The sequence below is a fragment of the Enhydra lutris genome, unplaced genomic scaffold (genome assembly GCF_002288905.1).
Source record: "Enhydra lutris kenyoni isolate GAN:26980312 unplaced genomic scaffold, ASM228890v2 scaffoldscaffold79, whole genome shotgun sequence".
Lineage (NCBI taxonomy): Eukaryota > Metazoa > Chordata > Mammalia > Carnivora > Mustelidae > Enhydra > Enhydra lutris.
In genome coordinates, this window is record NW_019154163.1 from 2,671,295 (window position 1) to 2,691,932 (window position 20,638).

Sequence of the window (20,638 nt, forward strand, 5' to 3'; positions counted from 1 at the left end):
ATATTTATTTATTTATTTACATTTTATTATATATTAATATAACATATTTAATATATTTACTAAATTTTTATTTATATTTATTTTTCATTCTTTCTCTCTCCCTTTATGTCAAGATGAGAATGTAATTTTTTTAATATAAGGATTTTTAATATCTAGTTTTCTGTTTGCTCCTTTAATAATTAGTTATTTATGAAACACATCTGGGACTTGACCATTAACTTAGATAAAAAATGAATAGTTTTGTTAATTTTCTCATCCCTATGTACATAAGTTTACCATCTTCAGAAATTTTCTTGTGTGTTTAAAAAATGAGTTAATGTTGTGATGAATTATGAGTACATAGCGTAGTTATTTGGATCATAGTATTTATAAAAATATTAATTGGATACTGTTTTGGAAACCAGTTAACTTTTTAAAGGAAAACCAGTTCAACTCTTTAAGCAGATTTGTCCTGTTAATCCTAAAGGGATTTAGGTGAGAGTTTGATGCAAGTAATACCTTTTGTTTGTATTCTTATCATTTATATAGAATCTAGATTCTCTGATTTTTGATCACTTCATCACTACTGAATAAATCAAGTACTAGTAGAGTTTACCCGTTGTCTTTGTACTTTAATTTTAGGCATGCGCACTTTTGCTGTTTTGCAACACTTATTTCATAAGATTAACAGCTAAGCAAATGATTTAATCAAGGCACGTAAAAGTAAGTTTGAGTGCCATGTCATTTAAATGTTATCATTTAGATGTGCTTAATTTTTGTAGCTGTTTCTTTAGTTTGGCTAAAGTATTAAATATTTAAAATGTTATTTTCTGATCCTATATATAAAAATTGTGCTTTGTTCCATGATGGAATAGTTTGGTAATGGAGTAAATTATGTGTTTAATCCATATCCGTTTTTCTGTTTTATTTATGCTTTTTAGGTGGCAGCCAATGCACACATTCCTCCAGACTACCTCCTTAAAATTTGTGAGCGGATTGGTCCCTTACTAGATAAGGAGATCCCTCAGAGTGTTCCTGGGGTACAGACATTACTGGGTGTTGGTCGGCAGTCTCTGTTACGGGATGCCAAAGGTAAGATTTTCATAGCTTTCAGAGGAAGGAGTGGAGAACAGCATATTTTTATGTTAAGTAAATGTTCCCATGCTTTCCTAAATATAATTTTCTTCTAGTTTTTCTTATTTTGCCAATCTTATTTTCTTAGTGTACAAATAAATTTTTAGAGGCCTAAAAGAAGCCCTCTGCTATAAAACAATGAATACAATAGAAGTATAGAATGTAAAATCTTTTTGTAATCCTGTGGAATAGGGATCTTAAAAGATCATTGCTCTGATTAGTATAGTATGAATGCTTAAAAGTCTTTTATTATGTTTTAATATTTTTAGATTTTAGTATTATGAGTCTTTATATCATCCTAATCATGGTGAACGTTTTGTAACAAGAAAATGAAAAATAATATGTAAAAATTTATATGTGATACATAAAAATTTTTATAATTGAAAATATTAAAAACATATATCAACCTATTAGTGACCGTTCAGTAATAGTTTTTGTACTCCACTGTTTTCAGTCTTTTAAGGATTTTTCATGGAACCCCAATATGTAAAACATATATAATAGTATTTTATGAATATAAAAATGTGAAATTAGGCCTGTTAGTGTAATATATACTTCAGGTCTAGCAACTAATTTGTTTTGTTTTATTAGCATCATGTTTTTTAAAAATTCTAGTTCACAAAGGTAGAATAGCTTCAAAAATACCAGTTTTAAACATCTAGTTTTATAATATAAGAAAAGTCTTCAAATCATTTAATTTGGAAGTTTTCAAGAGAGCAGTAGAGGGGTGCCTGGGTGGCTCAGTTGGTTAAGTGTCCAACTCTTAATTTCAGCTCAGGTCATGATCTTGGGTTTGTGAGACCAAGCCCTGTGTCGGGCGCTATGCTTGGCATAGAGCCTCCTTGGGATTCTCTCTCTCCCTTTCCCTCTGCTCTTCCCCCCCCCTCAAAAGAGAGTAGTGCAATATTCTTGTATCATAGTTGAATTATTAGGAATATTTCACATTTACTTGAGTTTCTTGACATAAACATGAAAGACAAAAAACTATTTATAGTCATTTATCATCTAATATGCAATATTGTTACCTATTACGGCACAATTGGCAGGCATTCTATAGTATGACTATGCACCAAGTATACATGTTTCTGAATTTTACCTGGCATACTTGTGCTGTAGTCCTAACCTTGCTTATATAGTTTTATGTAAGTAGAAATATATAAGCCTAAAGGTCATGAAGGACCAATATAAAATTAAAACCTTATTAATCCATGACATATTTATATGATTCAAATACAAGCTGAATAAAAGCTTTAATTCTAGATCAGCACAGAAATAAAATATCTGGGTGTTATATTAAAGTGTTGTTATTTAACAATCATAATGTAGTTTATAACATGTTCAAAAATATGCATGTTATTTGTTATTGTGGTATTAGTAGTTAAAAATGTATTACAACAAACAAAATTGAAAACAGACATTTACCTCTAAGGTACAATTTAAAAAAACCACTGTTCTATTTCTTGACTAACTTTTCAATCTTTTTGAATAGACTGTAAGAGTACACTATGGAATGGTTCCGCTTTTGCAGCTCTGCATAGAGGCAGACCTCCAGAACTACCTGCAAATTATGTGAAACCTCCAAATGTGGGTGAGTAACATCCATGTGAACTATGAACATATTCTTGATTTTTTTCTTCCTGAACTTATTATACAGCCAAAAATAGGTACCAGAATTAAATTTGAAGTATGAACGAGCTGCTTACATTCTTGAGGGGCTTCATGGTTGGTCCAACTTTTTAAAAACATTTTTATTTAATGTGATTATGGTTTTGTGATCTTGTGTTATTTTCTTTCTTTCTGCCTTATTTTCTTTCTTTCCATCTTTCTTTCTTTCTGCCTTATTTTCTTTCTTTCCATCTTTCTTTCTTTCTGGAGGGTATGTGCTATGGTGAGTGCTGTGAAGTGTGTAAACCTGGTGAGTCACAGACCTGTACCCCTGGGGATAAAAATATATTATATGTTTATAAAAAATAAAATTTAAAAAGAAATTACTTGACAGTGATAAAAAGCAAATGGACATCTAAATAATTAAAAACAGTCTACTAACCACAAAGACACATAAAAACAAAAAAAAACCCACAAAATCCAGTTTGCTAGACTTCCTTTCCTTATATTTAGAGGCATATTTTTACCTAGTGGTAATCAATGTTAATTAATATCCATTTTAAACTCTGTATTTTCTTAACACTTTCACATGCAATTATCTTTTTTGAATAGACATTGTCATTTAAATGGTAAAAGATTCAGTTACTTTTAGGTTGGCTATGATTTTGAACTAAACATTCAGTTGAACATTTAGGTTACTTCAGTTTTTCATTAATATCTTTGCATAATTAAGTAGTCTTTCTTTTTCCTTTTTTTTTTTTTTTGGATTTATTTTCCTGAGCTGTATTTCTCTTTTTTTGTTGTTGGTTTTTTTTGTTTGTTTGTTTTGTTTTTAAAGATCTTATTTATTTATTTGACAGACAGAGATCACAAGTAGGCAGAGAGGCAGAGAGAGAGAGGGAAGCAGGCTCCCCGCCCAGCAAAGAGCCCGATGTTGGGGGGGTTCGGGGGGGGGTTCGATCCCAGAACTTTGGGATCATGACCTGAGCCGAAGGCAGAGGCTTTAACCCACAGAGCCACCCAGGTGCCCCTCCTGAGCTGTATTTCTAAAGCATAGTTATCAGGTCAAAGGGTCTCATCGGTTTTATAACTTTTCTTATATATTACTGCTTATATGTGTATTTATGTATATATATAAATTGTTCTCCAGAAGATAGTACTAATTTATGATGTTACCATCTAGGTATTTAGAGTGAGTTTTTAAATACTTTTTCAATCTTTTGGTGGCTTTAATAGGTGAAATAGCCCCTGGTTGATTTAATTAGCTCTTTTTTTCATGATTAGTGAAGCTTAAATTTTAACCAGTTATTTTTTTAATTGTTGTTAATCGATTTGTATATCCCTACATATACCTGATTTTCACATTTATCTTTTAAATTTATTGTTTTTTATATTTCCTTACACATTTTTATTTTTATATACACAAAATTCCATCTATTGTTTGAACATTGTCTATAGTTTAGATAGTGCATCTTTTTTTGTTTTTCATTTAATTTTCATATTGTACAGAGGTTTTTATCTTTCTGGGATCCAGTGTTTCTAGGAATATTATACTTTGGTAATATGGTCCTATTTTAAGTCAAATATCTGTTCTCTACTTACAGGTTTCTTTTTAAGGGAAAATGGGCTAGGGCTAAGTGAGAGTTTGAACCGAAGGAAAAGAAGTATAGTGGCTGAAAACAGGATGTGCTGTGTTAGATTGATTGCTAGATAGATACAACAGTTGTATAGTTGCTTTAAATTATTTCACATATGACCTTTGATTTTGTGTGGCTTTATTGTGGGAGAGATGGTTTTTTTTTTTTCTTAGTGTATGTATTTTTTAAAATGCTGTTAGACAATGGATTTATACAGTGTGATCTTTGATTTAGCTACATGTTTCAGGTTGAAGTTTGGGGCAAGCATTAGTAAAACCTTATGTGTACTTACAGTATTTATAAGTAGTATAATCCTGTATGTTAAATTATATAACAATACTTCAAATTGAAGGTATACTAGGGTATAAAAAAGAATGCAGATGTATGATGAAGAGGTGAAAGATTATAAACAAGGATATCAAAAATGGGTATCAGTATTTTGATATCCTTGTTTATAATCCTATACCTCTTCATGTATGCTACATATAAAAAACAAAACTCCTCTGCCTTTCTGTCTGTGTGTGTACTTTCACTTAAATTGTATATGTTGCTTAACTTGGTTTATCCAGAAAAATAGTAAGATAATAAGTTGGATTTCTTCAGCACTTCATTACTGTTACTATTATGCATTCTAGAAATCCCTGTTTTTTCTTACTGAAATCAGATTTAGTGTTTTACTTATAATTTGGAACAAAAGGCAGCAGGTATTTTGTTAAAGCTACTAGCCAGCAAGTATTGACATATTCAGATCTGAAGTGCCTTTTGAAATATGAGCCTGTAAATGAAATGTTTGTCAGTTTATGTTAAACTGTAAGATTTTTGAATATGGCATTCAAAATAAAATGTGCTAAATCAACTTTCAGAATTTTAAGTAATGATACAGGGAGAAATTTGAAGTCATGGTGAGTGTTTTTGAAGTTTGATCTGGAAATTTTTCATTTCTCCTTGACTCTTATTTACAACATAATAGAATTAGTTTTGCTTCTTACAATTCATCTTATGGTAGATAATTTAAATAATTACAGATGTCTGTTCATTTATGGTGACCCTGTTGAATTGTTGGCTGTTTTATTGCTTCCTCCTTGGAGCTTTATTGGGAACTACAAACATAGTAATGAGGAGTATGTGTGTATGTATGTGTTTAAATGAAGTTTTTGTTAACATAAATTTTACATATTGAAATTGTGACTTGGAAACTTCTTTTTTTAAAGGCATGTTTTAATGTTTTTTAATCATTTTAAGGGGACTTGTATCATAAGACTGAACCAAAGTCATAATTACCTTTAGGTATGTTATATATTTTCACATTTATTCAGCATTTTTCGTGTATAGAATTGAAAGCCCTAATTAGTGCTTTCATTTAGGGTGACATAGATTGTATTTCCTTCATTTTATATTCAAAAGACTTGAGGCAGTTCTTATGCTATTGAAAAGTTTATCAAGATTATATGTTCACTACTATCTTTAAAAAATGTATACATCTATGATGATATATGTCATTATAAGAACTTGCATCTGCATGTAATATATGCAAGTCTAAAAGTGCTTTCACATTATCTCATTTGATGCCCACCAAGTACTTTAAAATACTGTATTTGAATTCCAGATATACCTGTATTTTTTTCCTTACCTTACCTAGCTCTTGTTCTCTAATTACTAGTAATAGTTTAAATTGTCTATTAGAACAGTAGAATGAATGTAGAAAACTCAACAGTTGTTGAGTGCTGGCAGCATAGTTTTTGTATCTCTAAGTGTGGAAGTAATTTAAGTGTGTGTGATTTATTAACTGCTGTGTGACTACACAGCCATAGTTAGGAAGAACAGAATGCATCATGGGAAACCAAAAGTTATGTGCTGCTCAGCCCCAGTGTGGATATAATGCTAGCTGATAGGTCTTATGGTAGAGAGCAATCAATGTCTGGAAACTAGTATTCCTCACTTTTGATTTGTTTGAGCCACATGTACAGTTTTGCTTTCTATAATATTTTGGTTTTAGTTATTTGTCTGGATTGATAATTGTCTTTTTTTTCACACTTTGGCTCTAAGAACATACATTCAATGATTAAAATCCTTTTGGAGATTTATCATTAGTTCCAGGAAACTGGTATCTATCTCAGTACAAATGAGATGGCATTAAGAAAGTGAAGAGAGCTTCTATTTGGGAGTAAGAATTTGGGTTGGGTGAATGTTCCTTATAAAATTTTGTTCTGAAAGCACATTTGTCAATTTGAATATTAGTTTATTTTTGTTCTTGGTTTACTGATGTTGATTACTGATTGATTGATTGATAAACAGGTTTTTGTTTATTTTGTTTTATGTTTTGGTAAAGAGCAAAAAAGTAATTTCAAGTCAATTTAGTGTTTGGGTCAAATTTCAGAGATGCTCTTGTTGGACATTTTTCATAAAGGATTTTGTGAGTAGTAGAAAAGACCATAACATTTAGTTGGGAAGATAGTCTTGTTGAGTGACCCTGGGCAAGTTACTTAACATCTCAGGGATTCAGTTTTCTCATTTATAAAATAAACTCCCCTATCCATTTTACAAGGTTGTTGTGTGAAACAAATAAGTTAAATAGAAAGAACACCTTTTGTTAATTGAAAATGCTGTACAAATGATTGTTTACTGCATTTTAAAAATAGGACATAGAGGTTGAATGGAAAATGGATATCTAAAGAACTATGACCCCAGAATTTATATGTTCATAGCTAGCTATATCACAACCTTATTTTCTTAATATTTTTATAAAGTGAGGAATATATAAAACAGTACCACTGATGGGAAAAAGTATTTAAAAAAGTGTTAGAATTGAACCGGTTTGAGTGCTTTGAAGTGTATCTGTATTAATTCAAGCAAGAAATGATTGTTATGTCAAAAGATATTTAGTGTTATTTGCATTTTTATTAATTAGAGAAAAGTAACTTAGTATGATACCGGTGTAGTATTCTCTGTTTTTTTAAGAAGTGGGAGATAGGTCTTTCTGATATCTTGTTGCAGGGATCCTCAACACTTCTGATTGATCTTTTCTAATCCTGAACTTATTTTCTGTACATTATTTATAAGTAATTTCTTATATTTTAAATTACCTTGTTGAAGATGTTTTCTCATGCTCTTTAATATCTACCGTAGTACTTTATAATAATCTGGCCCTCAGTTATTTTTTTGTGTAATTTTCTTAACTTTTGTTAGGAGCATTTCATGATATATATTTCTTAGGCCTATTTAATATGCTAGTGGGAACTAAGTTCATTTATTGGACCTTTCTCTACCGAGAAACTTCCAGAATGTGGGTGGGTCCCTTGTCCTTGTCTTGATACTGTCTGCCCTCAAGGTTATAGTATTTTTGGTGCTTGCTTATGCTATCATAACCCAGAGAATATTTGAGCTGAAGTGGGTTGCTCTTGGCTCTCTCATTCCTGAGAAAATCCTAAAACTCATAGAAAAAGAAATGCTATGAACAATGATAAACATTTTCAAAGAAAAGTGATAGGAAGTCTTAACACTTTGTAGCCCATGTACAAACCAGTGTATTGCTGTAGTGGAAAAGCCTACCTGTTTTATTTCCCTTTCTGCCTAGTTTTTCCCTTTCTTCCTTCAAATTCAGCAAACATTAAAACTCAACACTTTATGGTATAATATTGGATTATTGTGGACATTTATATACTGAAAAGTATCAGGAAGAAAATAAACAATTAGTTTTTTTGTATTTTCTTCTAGTCTTATTTTTTTGTACGTGTATTTTTTCACATCAGAATCAGATGATACTCTGTGAGTTTTTTACTTTTTTTTTTTAACTCAGCGTGGAGGAGAATCTTAAACATTGGGGGATATTATGTGTTAGTAACTGTGCAAAAGTACGTTTACTGGGTAGAGGTACCTTTCTATTTGTATGGAATGCCTTCCCTTCCTTTTGTCTGTCCTGTGAATTTTCACTTAGTCTTTAAGTTTGAGATTAGACATGAACCCTTTAGGCTGAAGGAGGTACTGTATTTCTTTGCTTCTCTTAGCTCTTTGTACTACCTCTAGGTACTTATACTTTGATTTGTTTTATTTATTTAATTTATTTATTTGTTAATTAGTTATTTACTTATTTATTTTTATTTATTTATTTGTTTGTTTTATTTATTTGTTTGTTTTATTTACTAGTTTGTTTCCTCTACTAGGACTGTGGGTTCCCTTAGGGCAGCAGTTTGTCTTCCCATTTCATCTCTATATGTTAAATGTCTGGATGAATGAATGCAAGAGTGAATGATTCTGTTTTTGTTTTACAAAACGTATGAGGTAGTAATCATTACTCCCTGTTTTCAGATGCAGAAGCTTAGGCTCTCAGACTGAGTAACTTTGCAGGTCACAGAAGTAGGAACTAAGGATGGTAGAGAAATTAAAATCTAAGTCCTTTCTACTGTGTCACACTGCCAGAAGGAGTAACAGCTAGTAAATTTTAGAACCTGAATAATCCAGGCTTCCAGACTTCAAAGTACCATGCATATCTTTATATTATACTTATACTGATGTATTTAAAACCTTGCTGTATTTTTCAAAATCTATTTTGTTTTCCATAAATATAAAAAAGAATCACGTGTATTAATTTTTTATATGTGCTTCTCCCCCTACCTTGCCCACACCAAAAAAATTGAAATCTCAGATAAAATGTTATGATTTCACTACTTGTATGGGCCCAGTTTGATTCTTCATTTGCCTGTGTAGTCATGATCTTAGAAAACAAAACACAGAAACAATTATCTCTTTTATTTGTTTTTTGGAGTTACTTATCCTGTAATTTCTAAAAGCCAAGGTAAAAATGTCATTATTGCTATCTGAAACTTAGTATTTCAAATGTAGTGCTTGGTATGGGCCTGGCACCCTGAAGTTAGGTACCTTTTGCATTTTTTTCAGTTCTCAGCTGGATTCCTTTTAACTAATTTATGATGAGTAGGATCATTTCTGTGAACACTCTGGTCTTCTCACTTGTCATAATTCTGAAGTTTAGTAATTCAGTTGTTAAGTTTGCTGTTTAGGTCAGCCAGTCTTCCCATCAAGAAGGTTTATAATCTAGGCTTCATTTAATTTCTTTCAGTTTATTTGAATTTATGGTTTATTTTTTTGCAGTCTTTGTGTTAGTTATCTTCATAAATTTTCAGTTGCCTTAATAAGACAGTAAGTAATAGGAAGAGCTGTGGACAGGGAAACCCAGATTTCTGTACATTCATTGTGACCACTGGACTTGACCTCTCTGGATGTTTTTCCTATTGTTAGATGTGAAGTTAGGCTAATTGTGTATAAGGATCCTTCTAAATCAAACATTCTATAATTTAACTCCTTGGAGCTGTTTTACAGAATAATATAGAAGTTTGTATTATACTCTTGAACTTTGTTTTTGGAGAATGCTTTTCTTCTGCACATATCAAAGTGCTTGTTGTGTTACTTGGCCATTATATTCCAGAGAGAAAGATCACTGAAACTAGAAGATTTGAGCTTTAATTGAAAAGAGTGGCTTATAATATTTTGTTATGAATTTCATAGAATATTTTAATATATACTTTTAATATTACATTTTATTATATATTATATTCATACATAATTCTAATGTAGAATTTTTTTAAAGATTTAAAAAAGTAATTACTGAGGGTATATAGAAGTTCTTATGCCAAAAAAGATTGTCTTTAAAAAATTTCAACTTTATTCAAACAAATGGATTGAAATAAATGTTGACTACCACTTACAAGTCCTGAAATTTGATTTAGAAAAATACTATTATTGCAAGAACTGAGCTGATATTGTCTGGAAGCCTGTTGATATTGTTTAAAGGAGACTCTAGCATATTCAACTCAAATGTATTGTTATTGCTACTGTGTTGATAGAATATGCTTATCTACTACTGCTTTGTAATCAAATTTTTATTGATTTTAGAGGAACGGACTTGTTGAATGGAACCATTTAGAAATTAAGGAATTTCCAATTGTATAGGGTGGAATTCAAATGTGTAAAATTTCTTTAATGGCTTATAATAAAAATCTCAAGGGGGAGAATTTGGGTGTAGATAAGCCTTGTTTTGGTTGCTTAATTAATGATTCTATATTTTATAAAATATATTACTGAGGAATTGATACAAAGATTTGTGTAATTCACTGAAAATCCAACATCATTGTTTGTACAAAATGAAGTGGCCAGGAGAGTTAAGTTGTCTGTTTAGGATATAGTTCTGACAGATTTTCTGTAAGGAGGTGATTTTAAAAATTCATATTAGAGAATTATTTTCTGGATTATATATGACTAAATATATTGCAATTTCTAGGCAGGTGAATAACTCTTGAGATGGTAACAGGATGAAAAAAAAGAAAATTGATCAGAAAGAAAATGCCAGTTAAGGAGGGAACTTGTAATGAGCACTGGGTGTGATACAGACTGATGAATCACTAAATTCTACCCTGAATCTAATAATATACCGTATGTTAAATAACTTAAATTTAAATTAAAGAAATAAACCAACTCTCCCCCCAAACCCAAACAAACAAACAAAAAAGAAAATGCCAGTAAAGACATGAACTGCTATCCTATGTAAAGACTTCATATAGTGTTTACTTGAAAAAATAATGACTGATAACGGAAGTGGAGTATATCCGAGACTGTTGGTGGGAAAAAAGGCATAAGCTGTTATAGATGTTCATATACAGTATTTTAAAGCTTTTTTCTTTAAGATACGTATTTTTTGGGGTACTAAGTGTACTTGCCTGTGGGCATATTTAAGAAATGTTTTAATGTGGAGGGAATGAATTACAAACTAAGATTTTAAGATATCATTGTCTATAGATAGTAATTAGATTAAATTGAATCATCAGCTGCTTTGACTTTAATGTTACCTGTATGTTTTTCTAAGAGGTGGTTCTATAGAGTTATTTGCTTGGAAAACAAACTAGAGATGGGAGAAATAACAGAAAGAATTTGCTTGATCCTTTGTCCCAATCTAGAAGCCAAACCATGTTGACGAAAATATAAATTAATCAGGTTTGGTTGCCATTCATTCTGAGCATCATGACAGTTCCCAAAAGCCATTTATTTTGGTAGATTAAAAATAATTTTTGCTGGGATTTAAAAAAGATAACTGGCAGGAAATAATTTTTTAAAAATCACAATAGAATCCCTTATTCACAGAATTCTGAATACGTGTTGGATTATAGTTCTTTAACGTATGTTTTTTAAGAAAACAAAAAAGGTACCTTGATAGGAGAATCTAAGATTTTTTCTCTATGAATTCATGTGATATTTCTTATAGATGGACTTTACTTTTTTTTTTAATTTAATTTTTTCAGTGTTCCAAGATTCATTGTTTATGTACCACACCCCGTGCTCCATGCAATATGTGCCCTCCTTAATACCCACCACCAGGTCCTTCCAATCCCTTACCCCCTCCCCTCCAAAACCCTCAGTTTGTTTACTTTGGGTTTTTAATGTTCATTGATTCATTGAACAAATACCTACCAAGAATACACATAATTTATTTTCTCATGGTGATCATTAGGGATGATTTTCAAAATTATTCTTTTATGTTGTGTTGTTCTTGACCTGGTGGTAATATATTGATGTGGGGTCCTATGTGACGGTATAAATAAATAAATATTTATTTATTTATTTACATTTTATTATATATTAATATAACATATTTAATATATTTACTAAATTTTTATTTATATTTATTTTTCATTCTTTCTCTCTCCCTTTATGTCAAGATGAGAATGTAATTTTTTTAATATAAGGATTTTTAATATCTAGTTTTCTGTTTGCTCCTTTAATAATTAGTTATTTATGAAACACATCTGGGACTTGACCATTAACTTAGATAAAAAATGAATAGTTTTGTTAATTTTCTCATCCCTATGTACATAAGTTTACCATCTTCAGAAATTTTCTTGTGTGTTTAAAAAATGAGTTAATGTTGTGATGAATTATGAGTACATAGCGTAGTTATTTGGATCATAGTATTTATAAAAATATTAATTGGATACTGTTTTGGAAACCAGTTAACTTTTTAAAGGAAAACCAGTTCAACTCTTTAAGCAGATTTGTCCTGTTAATCCTAAAGGGATTTAGGTGAGAGTTTGATGCAAGTAATACCTTTTGTTTGTATTCTTATCATTTATATAGAATCTAGATTCTCTGATTTTTGATCACTTCATCACTACTGAATAAATCAAGTACTAGTAGAGTTTACCCGTTGTCTTTGTACTTTAATTTTAGGCATGCGCACTTTTGCTGTTTTGCAACACTTATTTCATAAGATTAACAGCTAAGCAAATGATTTAATCAAGGCACGTAAAAGTAAGTTTGAGTGCCATGTCATTTAAATGTTATCATTTAGATGTGCTTAATTTTTGTAGCTGTTTCTTTAGTTTGGCTAAAGTATTAAATATTTAAAATGTTATTTTCTGATCCTATATATAAAAATTGTGCTTTGTTCCATGATGGAATAGTTTGGTAATGGAGTAAATTATGTGTTTAATCCATATCCGTTTTTCTGTTTTATTTATGCTTTTTAGGTGGCAGCCAATGCACACATTCCTCCAGACTACCTCCTTAAAATTTGTGAGCGGATTGGTCCCTTACTAGATAAGGAGATCCCTCAGAGTGTTCCTGGGGTACAGACATTACTGGGTGTTGGTCGGCAGTCTCTGTTACGGGATGCCAAAGGTAAGATTTTCATAGCTTTCAGAGGAAGGAGTGGAGAACAGCATATTTTTATGTTAAGTAAATGTTCCCATGCTTTCCTAAATATAATTTTCTTCTAGTTTTTCTTATTTTGCCAATCTTATTTTCTTAGTGTACAAATAAATTTTTAGAGGCCTAAAAGAAGCCCTCTGCTATAAAACAATGAATACAATAGAAGTATAGAATGTAAAATCTTTTTGTAATCCTGTGGAATAGGGATCTTAAAAGATCATTGCTCTGATTAGTATAGTATGAATGCTTAAAAGTCTTTTATTATGTTTTAATATTTTTAGATTTTAGTATTATGAGTCTTTATATCATCCTAATCATGGTGAACGTTTTGTAACAAGAAAATGAAAAATAATATGTAAAAATTTATATGTGATACATAAAAATTTTTATAATTGAAAATATTAAAAACATATATCAACCTATTAGTGACCGTTCAGTAATAGTTTTTGTACTCCACTGTTTTCAGTCTTTTAAGGATTTTTCATGGAACCCCAATATGTAAAACATATATAATAGTATTTTATGAATATAAAAATGTGAAATTAGGCCTGTTAGTGTAATATATACTTCAGGTCTAGCAACTAATTTGTTTTGTTTTATTAGCATCATGTTTTTTAAAAATTCTAGTTCACAAAGGTAGAATAGCTTCAAAAATACCAGTTTTAAACATCTAGTTTTATAATATAAGAAAAGTCTTCAAATCATTTAATTTGGAAGTTTTCAAGAGAGCAGTAGAGGGGTGCCTGGGTGGCTCAGTTGGTTAAGTGTCCAACTCTTAATTTCAGCTCAGGTCATGATCTTGGGTTTGTGAGACCAAGCCCTGTGTCGGGCGCTATGCTTGGCATAGAGCCTCCTTGGGATTCTCTCTCTCCCTTTCCCTCTGCTCTTCCCCCCCCCTCAAAAGAGAGTAGTGCAATATTCTTGTATCATAGTTGAATTATTAGGAATATTTCACATTTACTTGAGTTTCTTGACATAAACATGAAAGACAAAAAACTATTTATAGTCATTTATCATCTAATATGCAATATTGTTACCTATTACGGCACAATTGGCAGGCATTCTATAGTATGACTATGCACCAAGTATACATGTTTCTGAATTTTACCTGGCATACTTGTGCTGTAGTCCTAACCTTGCTTATATAGTTTTATGTAAGTAGAAATATATAAGCCTAAAGGTCATGAAGGACCAATATAAAATTAAAACCTTATTAATCCATGACATATTTATATGATTCAAATACAAGCTGAATAAAAGCTTTAATTCTAGATCAGCACAGAAATAAAATATCTGGGTGTTATATTAAAGTGTTGTTATTTAACAATCATAATGTAGTTTATAACATGTTCAAAAATATGCATGTTATTTGTTATTGTGGTATTAGTAGTTAAAAATGTATTACAACAAACAAAATTGAAAACAGACATTTACCTCTAAGGTACAATTTAAAAAAACCACTGTTCTATTTCTTGACTAACTTTTCAATCTTTTTGAATAGACTGTAAGAGTACACTATGGAATGGTTCCGCTTTTGCAGCTCTGCATAGAGGCAGACCTCCAGAACTACCTGCAAATTATGTGAAACCTCCAAATGTGGGTGAGTAACATCCATGTGAACTATGAACATATTCTTGATTTTTTTCTTCCTGAACTTATTATACAGCCAAAAATAGGTACCAGAATTAAATTTGAAGTATGAACGAGCTGCTTACATTCTTGAGGGGCTTCATGGTTGGTCCAACTTTTTAAAAACATTTTTATTTAATGTGATTATGGTTTTGTGATCTTGTGTTATTTTCTTTCTTTCTGCCTTATTTTCTTTCTTTCCATCTTTCTTTCTTTCTGCCTTATTTTCTTTCTTTCCATCTTTCTTTCTTTCTTTAGCAGAAGAACTTACTTTTTTATATACTATACATGTTTTTAACCATATGGATGCCTGTTTACATATCTTTGTGCTGAGCTTAAAGATTTTACAGGGAACTATGTAAAGATGGGTAACTATGTAAAGAACAAAACAAAATACATTCTGCTTTTATCTGTTTACTAAACATAATGATGTGATAAATTTTATATGTCTTTATTAAAACAAGAAAAATCACCCTTCCCCTTTTTAAAGTTTACTGAAATTTGCATATTCCATTCAGATTATTCCTGGGGCATCTCTGGCCAGACCATTATGGAGAAATACTATTAGTGGTTTCCAAGGAGACCTAGCTACAAAACCATTTGTACTAAAATTTAACTCTTAAAAAGAATATAAACAGCTAGATGAGTAATTGCCACTTTGCTTCCCTATTTTTTTACTCTTCTAAAAAATTATTTTATGTAGTGCCTAGGGCCCAGAGAATATTCCTTAAATTCAAATTGAAAAATAAAAATACTTTTTAAAAGGAATACTATTTTATATAATAATCTTATAGAAGTTATTTACCCCAAGAGTTTAAACAAATTTAGGCTAGAAATAATTTCAAAAGTTATGTAGATAAAATTATTGATAAAGAGTCATAAGGGTTATTGAAGTAAATTAGATACTTCGGTATACATTACTAACAATACTCTTCCATAGCCTGGCTGTTACTGGGTGAAGAAGACTACTGATTTGGGTCTAATTGGACATAGCATTTCTAACATTTTTTTTTTCATTTTCAGGGGTGGTTTGTTTATCCTTTAGAATTTTCCAGTGTTCACTTTTCCCCTAAAGCTTTATTCCTAATTAACTTACTGACTTAAGATGGCTCTTATTATTCATCTATTTATTTACATTCAAAAGATACAATATTTTTAACCACACTATCAACATTATTTGTAATGCTTTGTACTTCTTTCAGTGATCCCATGTAAAGCACTGAAGAGCAGCACTTAGAATATTGGTTTTCCATCTTTAGTCTTTCTTTCCTTCCCTTTTTAAAAACTATTTTAACTATATATATTCAAACTTATACCAGTTTTGTTCAGTGAACACTTACTTTCTTAGATCACTTTGTTATTTTTATAGTAATTGCTCAGGAATTTTAGTGTTCCTGGCATTGATGTTTTCACATTCTTAATTCTGCCCTGTTATTTGAAGAGGAGCTATTCAAATAGAGATAATTCAACCATGATGTATTTTCATGTAGTATATAGGAGTCAAAAATATTTAAGTTTAGGATATTTAGAATTCAGAACCTGGTAAAAACTCAGAGGAGTTGACTAGGAAAGTAGCAAGATGAATAAGAAGTCCTTTAAAATTTGTGATTTAAAAGTATTCTCATTAAGGGCTACAGTTCTGCATAGCTGCTTTAAAGTCAATCAGTTATATAGTTTCTCAATGTAAATAAAACTTAATCAAGAAGGTGGGGCACCAGGGTGGCTTAGTCCCTTGAAGATCTGACTCTTGGTTTCAGCTCAGGTTGTGATCTCGTGGGTCATGATCTCATGGGTCCTGAGACAGCCTTCTGTCAGGCTCTGTGCTCAGCAAGGAGTCTGCTTGAAAGAGTGTCCCTCTGCCGCTCCTCCAACTTCCTCGTGTGTGTGTGTGTGTGTGTGTGTGTGTGTGTGTGTTCATGTGCATGCTCTGTCTCTCTTTCTCTCTCTAATAAATAAGTTTTAAGAAAACTTAATCAAAAAGGTAATCTTGAAAGTTCAATGAATTTTAGAACTTTAGCAATACCATCTAAAACATTATTTATTTATTTATTTATTTATTCATTGAGAGAGGGAACAGGGGGTGGGGGTTGGAGAGGCAGAAGGATAGGGAGAGAGAGAATTTTAAGCAGGCTCCATCTCACTACTCTGGGATCACGACTTGAGCCAAAATCAAGAGTTGGACGCTTAACTGACTGAGCCACCCAGTTGCTCCACTAACACCATTTTTTTTTAATTTATTTGACAGACAGAGATCACAAGTAGGTAGAGAGAGAGGGGGGAAGCAGGCTCCCCACTGAGCAGAGAGCCTGATGTGGGGCTTGATGCCAGGACCCTGAGATCATGACCTGAGCTGAAGGCAGAGGCTTTAACCCACTGAGCCACCCAGGCACCCCTAACACCATTTTTTGATAGAAGTGTTTCTTGGTCAAGTACATGTGGGAAACACTGAGTTTAAAGAATTACAGAAAAAAAAATGAATGCATGTAGACCTGCTCAGAGCTTTTCATATGCTAAATGCATTGTGAAATCACCTTATGGGGAATGTTTCCTAGGTAATTGGACAGTAGAAACCCCTTTCCCAAAATACCTGTAACATTCTGAAAATTTCCTGGAAACAGATTTGAGAAACTGGGTTATAAACTCCTGTTTACACCAGAAGAAGCTAAAGTCCAGAGAAGTATGGGACTGACAGAAGTTACCCTGTTTGCCTTCCAGACAGTCTATTTCTATACCATATTTCCTTGGTATAACAGATCTGTGCTTATAGAGCACCAAAATAGAAGGTTAGCCATATTACATTTATTTCTTTATTTAGATTTGCTTATTTATTTTTAGAGAGAGAGTGTGTGTGCGTGCGCACATGGGTAGGGGAGAGGGGCAGAGGGAGAGGGAGGAAGGCGACTCCCTGCTAAGTGGGTACCCTGACTTGGGGCTGGATCTATGACTTGATCTGAAATCAAGAGTTGGATGCTTAAGTGACTGAGCCACCCAGGCGCCCCTATTACTTTTATTTTTTAAGTCAAATATTCATATAAATTCATAAAAATTCATATAAATTCATTAGTAAAAATACATATAAATTAAGTCATATAAAATAAAGTGTCCAATGAGTTTTGACAAACACGCATTTGTATAAATAACAGAAAGTAAAAATATAGAACATTTCTGTCATATCCTGGATTTCCTGTGTCTCATTGTAGTCCGTCCTCTGCCCTTCCCTGTATTTCTGGAAACCAGGAACCTCTCTGTCCACTCTACTTTTACCTCATTTACAGTTTTATCTAAATGAAATAATAAGCACATAGTCTTTTATTTATATCTGATTTTGCTTGGAACCTAGTGCTTTTTTTTAATTTATGCATGTAATTTCATGTATCAGTAATTTATTCCTTTTTATTACCGAGCAGTATTTCATTGTATGGATGGATATACTGTGATATGTTTGTTAATTCATCAACTGATGGGCATTTGAGGTTTTTCGGATTTTGGCTATTGTAAATAAAGCTGTTATAAACTTTCTTATATATGTCTTTGCATGAACATTGGTTTTCATTTCTCTTGGGTAAATATCTAGTTAATGGGATTGTTGGATCATATGGTAAGTATTGGTTTAACTTTTTAAGAAATTGCAGAACTATTTTGAAAGTGGCTATCCCATTTTGTATTTCTACTAGCAACGTATAATTTTAGAATTAACTTCTCAGTTTCAACCAAGAAACAATTAGGATTTTGTTTGGGATTACACTGACTCTGTAGATAATTTGGGGGAAAATTAACATCTTAACAATATTGAACCTTATAATCTAGGAACATGGTATAATTTCCCATTTATTTAGGTCATCTGTAATTTCTCATAGCAATATTTTGTAATTTTCCGTGTATAGGTTTTGCACATCTATTGTGAATTTTTTTCCTGAGGGTTTCATGGTTTTTTTGGTGCTATTTTAAATTACATATTCTTAATTTTCAAATTTATACTTGTTTGTTGACAGTAAATGGAGGGGTTTTGTTTTGTTTTTGTATGTTGATCTTGCTAAATTCACCTAGATCTAATAGCATTTTTTTTTAGATTCTTCAGAATTCTCTACATAGATAATCACCTTGTCTACAAATAAAGATAGGTTTACTTTTCCTTTCTAATCTTGTCTGCGTTAGGGTTCTTTGTCCTGCACTAGTGAACTGCTAGTGCTTCAGGTATAATGGTGAATTAAAGTGATGAGACTGGATATCCTTCCCTAGTTGCTGATTTTAGGGGGAAAGCAGGCAGTCTTTCACCCTAAAGTGTAAGGGTAGATGCCTTTATCAGTTTGAGGATGTTCCTTTCTGTTGCTACTTTGCATAGAACTTTTATCATAAATAGATATGTTCCACTTTTTAATTTTACCCAGTATAGTTAGTCTTATACCAGTTATTTCTTGGGGCTCATTTTAATTGGCATTTTATGTAAAATAGTGCTACCCAATAGAACTTTCTGTGATAATGGAGATGTTCTGTTTGGTGCCATCTAAAACAGTAGGCACGAGCCACATATGGCTTTCATATCCAGGAAACTCAATTTTTAATTTTACAGAATTTTTACTAATTTTAAATTCTATAACCACATATGGCTAATGAGTACTGTAATGGACAGTGAGGATCTAGAACAATACGAAAACCAATAAGCAGCTTTCTGGATAGGTACACAATTTAGTAATAATGTATTAACTAATGATTTGTTTCACAATTTTAGCCTGGAATGTTTTCTACTTTTGTACTTAGAAACCTTTAGCTTTTCCTATTTTGATTTTAGTAACTCACTTCAAAGATCATATTGTGCCACTTCTTTCTAATGAGTTTCACAATTGTCTTTGGCCAAAAACAATAAGATTCTGACCTTATCTGGACTTTCCACAATATGAGATTATTTATTCAAATGTTCCCATCCTTTGTGCAGTTAACCCAACAGTGTTAATTAGTAATTTAATGAAATGGAGGTGGGGGAGCATGGCATAGCATAGACTAACTACTGTAATACTTTACATATATGTGTACTTAAGTTTACCAAGGGTGAATTTCCTAATCCCTATAGGGAAAGAGCACAGGTACCTATGATATTTATGTTATTACAAGTCTAATCTCCAGTCATGCCATTTCATTAGCTATATGCTTGGCTTAAATCAAAGGAAGAATGTTGAACTAAATTGAAAATAATATTAATACCTAATACCACTCAAAAAAAATCTTGGAGCATGTGTAATTAATATTTGTAGTGTCATTTGAGATCTTACACTATAATAACTAAATATTGTTGTTTTTTCATTCCTTTAAAGATCAGTATTTGTTTTGGAAATTTTGTAAGTAGTTGTACTAAAATTTGAAAATAAAATTTCACACAAACACAACTCTGCTACTGAGCTAGTTTTTCAGTACAGAAGTAATTTCAAAAGTCTATTTCTTATCCATTTGAAATGAATATTTGAAAGAACTAGCCTTATAGTCTATTTTTATATCATATTAAAAGTTTCAGAAATTTTCCTAATTATTATATTCTAAACAATTTCCATAAAATTATCTGTAGAAATGATGACAGGATAGCTTGTTTATTCTAGTTTGAGACTGACATTATTACCCAAGGAACAAATGTGCAAACTTAAGTTTCTAAACTGAATCGAAGGCATGATACGACAGGACTATTTTTAAGCCTTTTTTTTCTCTTTTATCTTGAGTAAAATTGATACATAGCATTGTCTTATAATTTCATAGTAGGCCTGTGAATTATACTGTATATTGCTCAGGAGGCTTGTATTAACTCTAAAGCCAAATTAATATTTATATATTGCTGCGAGCTTCCATTTAGCATTGATCGGCTCTTGACTTATTGGCCGTTGTATGGTTATATGTCACACTTTAACCCATAATTCACTTGGTGGTGGGAAACTCGCCTTTTGTTAATTTGTAAATGT

General features: G+C 31.5%; 1 protein-coding gene across 2 annotated transcripts in view; it reads left to right on the forward strand.

Moving 5' to 3' along the window:
• The window catches only part of LOC111160923 (bromodomain and WD repeat domain containing 3), a 229,435-nt gene that overhangs the window by 11,702 nt on the left and 197,095 nt on the right, over positions 1 to 20,638 (forward strand). Inside the window, exons 5-6 of one of the 2 annotated variants that reach the window (XM_022524309.1) lie at positions 921 to 1,071; positions 2,603 to 2,701. In XM_022524309.1, the coding sequence (XP_022380017.1) occupies positions 921 to 1,071; positions 2,603 to 2,701 (250 nt within the window). Of the gene's footprint in view, positions 1 to 920; positions 1,072 to 2,602; positions 2,702 to 12,892; positions 13,038 to 14,568; positions 14,668 to 20,638 lie in introns of those variants that run through there. The other variant, XM_022524311.1, reaches the window with a different exon arrangement.